At 37.7% G+C, this 9,687-nt stretch overlaps 1 protein-coding gene across 1 annotated transcript; it reads left to right on the top strand.

The window, feature by feature from the left end:
- The first annotated feature begins 47 nt into the window (after nucleotides 1-47).
- Nucleotides 48-8,697, top strand: LOC137282585 (uncharacterized). Its single transcript, XM_067814356.1, has 5 exons — nucleotides 48-284; nucleotides 1,385-1,493; nucleotides 4,384-4,451; nucleotides 5,114-5,203; nucleotides 7,203-8,697. Exons 1-5 carry the CDS (start codon nucleotides 143-145, stop codon nucleotides 7,523-7,525), a joined length of 732 nt encoding a protein of 243 aa, XP_067670457.1. The 5' UTR covers nucleotides 48-142; the 3' UTR covers nucleotides 7,526-8,697.
- The last annotated feature ends 990 nt before the right edge of the window (nucleotides 8,698-9,687 follow it).

The following is a 9,687-nucleotide window of genomic DNA, read 5'->3' as shown; positions in this document are numbered from 1 at the left end:
GTGTCTCCACTATCAATTAGTTTTGGGATAATAGTATTGTATTTCATGGTTACGGAAATAAACAACATGGCCGTTAGCTTGCAAGGTGCTCGCTTGAAGCACAAGGAATAGAGCGTTACTTGCACAAAGAATAACAAGCGCCATGGTGTTGTTCATTAACATAAACATTGGTCAGAGGGTTGAAGTTTTACTAGGCGGGGGGATATATCGCGGTACTGTTCAGTATAAAGGATGCATCATCACGAAAAATGGGGAATGGGTGGGGGTTGCACTTGATGATCCAGGTATGTAAACAATTCACGTTTTTACCCACGTACATGATTGCTTTGACCCATGTTTTCAGTGTACTTTGGTCAGATGGGTCCTGAGTAAGTGTCTGCGTTACCGTCTGTACCAATGTGTTCAGTTTAAAGATGAGACAGGTCAGGTGGGTGCTGTATATATATCCACAAGACTAGCAGTCAGCCCGTGAAGATTCAGGTTAGAACTGGTCTTCAGTAACCCATGCTTGTCGTAAGAGACGACTAACTGGATCGGGTGGTCAGTCTCGCAGACTTGATGGGCACGTCATTGTAGATCGATGCAAAGATTTTGATCACTAGATAGTCTGATCCAGACTTGATTATTTATTGGCTGCGTCCATATAGCTGGAATATTGATGAGTATGCCCTGAACAACTAAACCAACCAACAAGACTACCTATACAAATCTGTACTAGCCATATAAAGAAACTGTGCATTGTCAAAAAATTATCCCAGTTGATGAGTACAGTAACAATGTCAAAGGTACATATAAACTTTAATGGAGGGATCGTGAGACCATAAGTCGGAAGAAATTTCAATTGAAAAGTCAATCACAATGACGTCACGAGTCCACAAGCGGGACAGGTCAAAAGAACATGTGACAAGCTCAATAACGGGTAGGGGTTGAGCTTTCCAAAGTGACAGTGTTGACTAGCATATGACTGCCTGTACCTATGTATCAAGACAACTTATACCTATGTGCTTAATGTTGATCTGGGATTGGTATTGGGCCAGGAAGGTTCCAATTAGGACACACAAACCCACATACCCATATAATATACACTAGGGTGCAGTAATGTTAATATTTGTGTCTCATTTTCATGACACATTCCATGACCAGATGGTTTTATTTGTGTTTCATAGTATATTTTACTAGGCACTCCCTTAAGGCAACTCACTGTATGTTGGTGTTCTCAAATCTTCACATATAAAGTGGCATGACTCTCAGTATTGTACGTGTACCAAGTAATTTTTAATAAAAATTGTGGTATGCTGGTTGAGTAAATATAATGGGAATATTTGATCCAAAAACCATTTTGAGATTGATGTCACTTACCTTTGTTTTCAACTTATATTTTCAGTTGGCGACAACTGTGGAATGATTTTAGGACGAAGATATTTTCAGTGTCGAGACAAGTATGGAATATTTGTCAGAGCCAGCAAGATCAGGTTCATCTCAAGTAGGAGAAGGTATGAAATGATACCACTGGTACCCTATAAAATTTATGAATTTGCAAAATAGATCTCATGAAAAAGAAGATACTAACAAGAGAGGTCTAAACTGTTTGAGAGGCATTCTAGAAGTTGCTGAGATAAAGATGACAAGAATTTTTATGGATGATCAACTTCTTTATTGCAGGGTAGCGACGTTTCGGTATAGATTCTTATACCGTTTTCAAGCGTGTGGGGAATGGCAGGGGGAGTACAATATATATACAGCAGAGATGAGCATGTGATGACAATACAACAATAACAGGATTAACAATAACTATTTGAGGTAACAATACATTAGAGAAGTGTTGAGGTAAGCTGATTAAGGACTGAAGCCAGCGGGTGAGTTGACAGAAGCCAGAGTGAGATGAGTGGATTAATTGGTGGAAGCCAGGGTGAGTTGAGTGGATAAATTGAGACTGGGGGCCAGAGTGGGTTGATTAATTAGTGTTAATGATGCAGTTGAATGCCGGAGAGACAAAGACGCCTTGATCCCTGTTGATTGTTGGGTTGTGTCTGCGGATTTGTACTGCTTCAGCAAGTTTGCGTTGTTTGAAGTCATGTTTGTTGCTAGCAAGTGTTGTGACAGTGTCCCAGTTGATGTTGTGGTCAGGAAATTTGGTGATGTGTTCCGTAATGGCTGATTTTGTGTCACCTTTGTTTGTGGAGGTTTTGTGTTCTTTGATGCGTATGTTGAGTGGTCTGGATGTTTCCCCAATGTAGTTGCTGCCGCAGCTGCAGCTGATGTTGTAGATGACGCCTTTAGGGTGTTGTTGTTGTGTACTGTGTTTCCTACCGTTGGCCTTAATGATTGTTTTGAGGGGTGTTCCTGTTGTAAAGTAGGTGTCAATGCCTGCTTGTTGCTTGAGTAGGCGACTGATGTGGTGTGATGTTTTGCCGGTGTATGGTAGTGAGATGCGTATGGGAGCGGGATCAGGCTTGGTAGTAGTGGGTTTGGGAGGTGGGTTGACAGTGGAGTTAATGACACGGTTAACAAGTTGGGGAGGGTAGTTGTTTAGTTGAGTGAAGACATGCTTGAGATGGTTTAGTTCGGGTTGAGGAGAGGCAGAGGATAGGTTTAGGGCACGGCGGGTGAGGGTAGAGATGATGCCCCCAATACCTCCACTTTGACTCAAACCACTCACTCCGAACTAAAACGGGCATCATCTCTACCCTCACCCGCCGTGCCCTAAACCTATCCTCTGCCTCTCCTCAACCCGAACTAAACCATCTCAAGCATGTCTTCACTCAACTAAACAACTACCCTCCCCAACTTGTTAACCGTGTCATTAACTCCACTGTCAACCCACCTCCCAAACCCACTACTACCAAGCCTGATCCCGCTCCCATACGCATCTCACTACCATACACCGGCAAAACATCACACCACATCAGTCGCCTACTCAAGCAACAAGCAGGCATTGACACCTACTTTACAACAGGAACACCCCTCAAAACAATCATTAAGGCCAACGGTAGGAAACACAGTACACAACAACAACACCCTAAAGGCGTCATCTACAACATCAGCTGCAGCTGCGGCAGCAACTACATTGGGGAAACATCCAGACCACTCAACATACGCATCAAAGAACACAAAACCTCCACAAACAAAGGTGACACAAAATCAGCCATTACGGAACACATCACCAAATTTCCTGACCACAACATCAACTGGGACACTGTCACAACACTTGCTAGCAACAAACATGACTTCAAACAACGCAAACTTGCTGAAGCAGTACAAATCCGCAGACACAACCCAACAATCAACAGGGATCAAGGCGTCTTTGTCTCTCCGGCATTCAACTGCATCATTAACACTAATTAATCAACCCACTCTGGCCCCCAGTCTCAATTTATCCACTCAACTCACCCTGGCTTCCACCAATTAATCCACTCATCTCACTCTGACTTCTGTCAACTCACCCGCTGGCTTCAGTCCTTAATCAGCTTACCTCAACACTTCTCTAATGTATTGTTACCTCAAATAGTTATTGTTAATCCTGTTATTGTTGTATTGTCATCACATGCTCATCTCTGCTGTATATATATTGTACTCCCCCTGCCATTCCCCACACGCTTGAAAACGGTATAAGAATCTATACCGAAACGTCGCTACCCTGCAATAAAGAAGTTGATCATCCATAAAAATTCTTGTCATCTTTAACAAGAGAGGTGTGTTGCTATGTAATTTGTTAGGCTGAGTATACTTTTCCGTGTTTCCCAAATTTCGCCTTAACGCTGACTTTTCATTCCAAAGTGAAATAATAGTTTACTTTTCTCAAAATTTCCATGCTGTGGTATCTTATGTCCTATTATGAGATGTGATGAAAGAATCAATCTCTGGTACAGACTCATTAAAAATAACAAGTGCTCTTTATTCGTTTTCTTTTATCCATAAGGTGATGTTATCTAAATCCTAATATAGTTTTTGTGACTATTACAAGGTGATCTAAAACCAAGTGATATAAAATATATTTAGTATTTTAATTTTTTTTTATACTAATTATTTCAATCACTTCTCTTGAGGTTGGAGATAAGAAACGCATAGAAATATATGGAGGGCCATAGAAACTGACAAAAGATTACTTATTGACAAACAGAAGAACTGATGATAGTACTGCATGTTCTGCTCACTGGTTTAGCACTCTTTCATCAGCGGTATTGCGTCAGTACACAGTATTGTGTATATTACTGCACTCTTTCATCATGTGCCCATCAATTATTCATACATTATGTTTTAAAATAGCACATATAAAAAAATTCTTTGTTTAGTTCTCATGTGTATATATATGAACCTTTATTTTGAATTACAGATTGTGACATGTTAACAGTTTTGTATCACTATTGAACCTCTTTTTTTCAGGTTGTTTAACAAATATCATCGTGTGATAGATGACGAATCTGTGGAAGAGAATCTGTTTTATACTGAAAGTGAGACCTTATTATCATTATGCTAGGGGTTTTCAGACACTTAAGAAATGTTGATTGTTTCCTTACTAATCACATTAACAACTGTCAAACATAACACTAACTAATAAAACTACATTAGGCCAGACCAGTTTTATTTTTGTTTTATGGAATTTTGTCCTCAGAAAACCTTAAGGCAGGAGGGAAAGTTCTTTAAATATTCATCAGTGAAAGTAATATTCCTCTAAATTTTTTTTGTATGCTAAAATTTCTTTACTTTTGGCAATTTATGAAGTGTATATGGGGCAAAGACCAATCCAAAAAATATTTCTTGTAAGTGTAAATTTTTTACCATAAGATTAGGAATTCATTTTTTGAATACATAAAACAAGATACAAAATTGGTCTGTCCTTATCTTAAAAAAACCCAAGGAATTATTTGAAATACATACCACATGTTTTTGACACCACATCTCTGGTTGTGACATGAGAGATTACAGCTGTGGCACGCCAACAATGTTGATCCATGCTTACTGTTGCTAAAAAGTATGATATCAATCATTGAATTGTTTATTAGAGCCTTGGTTATTTAGTGGCCAGTCTTTTAATTTAAACTTTGCTGGGTGCAGCTCTAAACGGCAAAAGTCATATCTGGTTGTTTTTAAATGTTACTTCTTTTTTGCATAGAGCCAGCAGTCAATAACGGCCCATATGATCCTGTGCGGATGTCCTCGGATGACTTTAGCAGAGTCAGGAGCTCTCTAGGTTTTTCCCTAGGTTTGTACCCTAAATTGTTCTGAATTCGGTAGACATTCATTTTTATGCTGGACAATAATTTTGAAAAATGAAGGTAACAATTTCTGTATGACATGATATAATTTATCACATGTACAGTTACTTCATTTCGTTAAAAAATGTTCTGGACATACTGTTCTTGGCCAGGTTCCGGTTCGTGGAATACAACCTTACTCGGGACTGATAAAAAACCTTTATTTCCCTCGACACGATGTGATAACTTATAATATACACTCATTCCATCTCACATATCATTTCTAACATATAAGAGATAAATACAATATCAAATCATTGCGAACAGATGCACATTAAATGATTCGGTAATAGTTATTTTGCCATTAACACGATGACTGAAACCGTCAAGAACGGTAAGTCTTTGGCACTATATAAACGTTTCAAATACATCGTACCAACGTACACACAACTGTAATGATTATGTTAGCACATTAGACAAAATCTATCAACTATCTGAGGAACATAGATACTTTATACATGTGACACAATAATATAATTCATGCCATGTGCGTGACACTGGGGTGTAGACACTCTAGTGATGAATATACGGCTGCTACAAGGACAAGCAAACCAAAGCCTCAATATTCTAAAAATGTATATATACAAATTACATGACAGACAGCTCTGTGATGATAACAAGGCTATGCGTGAAGGTTCTGCACAGATCATGTGAATTCATCATTTGCATGGCCATTCAATAACATAAATTTACAAATATAGTGCATTATCATTTAAGTCATTGAACTACAATATGCATAAATGATTCGGTGCAATGTGAACCAATATACAAAAATACATTTCAGCACACCTATAAGCATTGGCCTTATTTGTGAATAATACTGCATGGTAGTCTACTTACAAGAAATGCCTGTGCATAATATTTACAACTACACCAATGTCATTATCATCAAGAACATATGACTGATACTAATAACATTGTTATGTAATGCATTACACATATACAATACTTGAACATTGTTCCTACCTTAGATCTGAGATGTTCTTTGTCTGTTGCTCTGAGATGTTGTCGAATTGAAGTGAAATGTAATGGCTGACATGCAAGTAGTATTTTTGTGTTTTAAAAGAACCAATCGACACAAGGGTCAAACATGTCAGAGGGCACAACACAAGCGATGACACAATCTCTTGACACCCCTAAAACCTGCAATGGACTAGGCAAGATCTAAAAATAACCATAGACTAACACTTAAAAAGGATACTACTTGAGGTAAAACTATAGACAATGACAACTTCAAATGAACCAAATCTTACATGACTTCATACCTGCCACATTATTATGATTGTAATAAATATGCATTATGTTGCAGTGGGCTTGTGAAAATGTCAAAACCCACATTTAGTATAGGCATTTTGTAACATATTCAGTGTATGATAAAAACCAAAAACCTAACCAGACATCTGGGCTGGTAACTTCAAAATGTTACCAGCCCAGAATGGATGTAACCATTCCAGTCAATCCTAAGAAATTAACTTAAATGTAAGGAACATGTTGTCTGAAAACTTACCCAGACCATTGGGCTGGCTAACTGTAAATTTAGACTGTCTGTCAGAAATCTAGCCTATCTTGGATGTATATTTTTACCAGAGGTATTAAATACATGTACATGTGAATTGTTTCTATAATCCTTCTCCTCTGAACATAATAAACAAACCCAGTATTATGTTCAAATTAATTATTTTTATTTGAAAAAAAGTTGAACTGTCTCATCTTAGCCACATTTTCTTCCCTAGATGGGTTTACATTTTGCCCCTCCCCCTTTCCCACTTAATGTCATTTCTTCAAGGTTCCACCAATCAAAATCTGATCTCTTTTCATCCTGCTTAATAGATATACAGTTCCTTGTATTGAATTACCATTCTAGGTCCTTACGACAAACTAAATATGAAATAAAAAGGACCAACATTTGAACCACTTGAATGATATTATGTTTAATGTATGATGCAGATCAAATATTTCCTCATTGCCCAACACGAAGACACCACCATCTGAGCCATGCAGTTGGAAACAAAATCCCGGCTACCACAATGCTCCGACCCTCTACAAGCATGGACTCGTTCCGCTACCACACACGGCCCATACACACCTTGTACAGTATAGAGAACGACTTTATCCCCAGTCCATCCATTCCGAAGACCCACATGCCGTACACGGCCCTGCGGAGACAGGTTCGTCGAGGATGGGACAATGCACATTATGTACGAGAAATGAGCGTCCCAACCGGCAGAGAGAAGATGAAAATGTTACAATGGAACGACATCTCAGAATAGTTCATGTATGATTATCATCACTATTATTATGGCTCTGATTGAGAGGACCTACATGAAGAGTGCGATTTTGTATTTTTGTCTGTACCTGCACTGAGTGCAACCTGACTTATCAGTTTGGCTGCACCATCAAAAGTTTGGTTGCACCAGAAAATATCACTGGCTCTAAAGCGTGACATAAATATCTGTTTAGGTATAGTCATAACAAATCTTTGTGTCAGATACATTCAACAGAATCTTACCCCGTGATGTCAAATGATTAATGACTTTGTTTCAATTTTTCGGTATCTTTATTATATATCTCATAACATCTACATAATTGATTTATGAGTACACAAACATTCATGCTGCAATAACTCACACTGAGAGAAACACATTACTTCCAGTCACATATTTCACATTTAAAACACAATCACAGCCAAAGGATGCTGGAGGATTTACTGTTGCTTGCATGAGGTGCAACCTGGAACTTAGGTAACCTGCACCAGATTTTGTCAGCATTCATCAGTGCAGGTTGTAAACAGCGAAATCGCACTTTTATATGTATTGATATGTGTCTAAGAAATATCAACAGGAATGAACATACTTTAAGTACCTTAAATATATGAAAGTTACGACTGGTAATGTCATATTAATTTTTTTTGTCATATTTTATAGTACAGACTCTTCAAGTGCTGTTATTGAAAACATACAAATTCAAATATTTGTCAGAAATTGTCCATATTTCCAGGTTATAATGCTTGTATGGTATGGAATGTGTATGGTTTGTACACATTTTCTGATATAGTGTGATGCCTTGTTTATGAATGTAACAAAAAAGATCCTATTAACTTTATTTTCATAAAACACATTTTATTGTTTTTGAAAGCTGATTTCTCTGAAAACACGAAATCCTTTATAACATTTATTATTTAAAAAAGCATTAAGGTTTTTTAAGAAGCTTATTTGTTTGAAAACTGAAAGTCTTTTTCAACATTCATTACTGACTGCTGTGCCAGGAAGGTGTTTATGGAGCTTCCCAGTCACCATCATTACTGACAGAAAGAAATATGGACAAAATATTATGGACATCACCTTCTTTATTGTATACACAATGTTTCTGGGCTTTTCCTTGCCCCTTCATCAGGCGAATCATCATTTGGCTGGTACAATAAAGAAGAAGTTGACATCCATGATATTTTGCCTTATACTTGAATACCAACTTTTACATACCTCTCAAGAACCTCATTACTGAGGCTGATTTCAAACTACAGTTGCTGATGCTCTGGGCACTGTAATGTTCCATGGAGTCATATTAATGCATTTTGAAATAGATGTGTATCTTTTCTACCTTTTTTTGAACTTCACATTGTGTCTTTGATAACTACCCTCAATGTGGAATATGTCTGTGATAATAATGCCTGGAACTCACTGACCAGGGGCCAGTAGAGGTCATACATGGGCATGGTAAACTTGTCCAGTTGTGTCAGTGGATCCACTAACTGCTGATTAATCCTAGGAATACAATACTTAAAAGAGGTGGAATTTCATTCATAGGCGACTGATTTGTCAGTACGAATAAAGGTTAACAATATATGGATGAACAACTTCTTTGTTAGAGTGCAACTTCTAAATGCTTCTCAAAGAAATGTCAGTACTTGGCAAATCCAATAAGAATCATATTGCTTTAGTAGTATAGGGACGAAGATTCTGAAAGATTTAAAAATTCTCTTTGGTAGCATATCTGCATTTTGATAAGTCACATTTGATAATACTGAAGATCAAATGGTTTAATTGTTAATCTTTCAGAGTATGTATATGGGCCATTTTTTTGTAGAAGGAAAAATACAAGGGTTTCTTCTTTTAATAGACTCTTAATAATCCATATAGAGTTGGCAGTAGTGTGCTGAAATCTGACCTGCGGCATCTTGCATTGCAAAGTCTGTAATTTACAAAATAACACTAGGGATGGTAAAGAATAAATTCAACATCCATGGATGATGTATAACCATCACAGAGGCAAGTCTATGATTTATTCATTTGGCCTCCAAGAAGAGTCATCCCCAACTCGATGCTTGATATGTGTGAAAATATGACAAAAAACTCAAAACACTCATAATGGCATTTGCGACCCATTCGTGTTATTTCGAGACAAGCCGAATAGTGACTCATTCGGGATATATATT

The sequence above is a fragment of the Haliotis asinina genome, chromosome 4, assembly GCF_037392515.1.
Source record: "Haliotis asinina isolate JCU_RB_2024 chromosome 4, JCU_Hal_asi_v2, whole genome shotgun sequence".
NCBI classification, from domain to species: domain Eukaryota; kingdom Metazoa; phylum Mollusca; class Gastropoda; order Lepetellida; family Haliotidae; genus Haliotis; species Haliotis asinina.
This window is presented reverse-complemented; position numbering and strand designations above follow the sequence as displayed.

Bases quoted from the DNA above. Each gene is read 5' to 3' on its own strand.
- LOC137282585 (XM_067814356.1), top strand. From the start codon at position 143: ATGGTGTTGTTCATTAACATAAACATTGGTCAGAGGGTTGAAGTTTTA. The intron at 285-1,384 runs GTATGTAAACAA...TTATATTTTCAG, and splicing joins GGTTGCACTTGATGATCCAG to TTGGCGACAACTGTGGAATG. The intron at 5,204-7,202 runs GTTTGTACCCTA...TGTATGATGCAG, and splicing joins CTCTCTAGGTTTTTCCCTAG to ATCAAATATTTCCTCATTGC.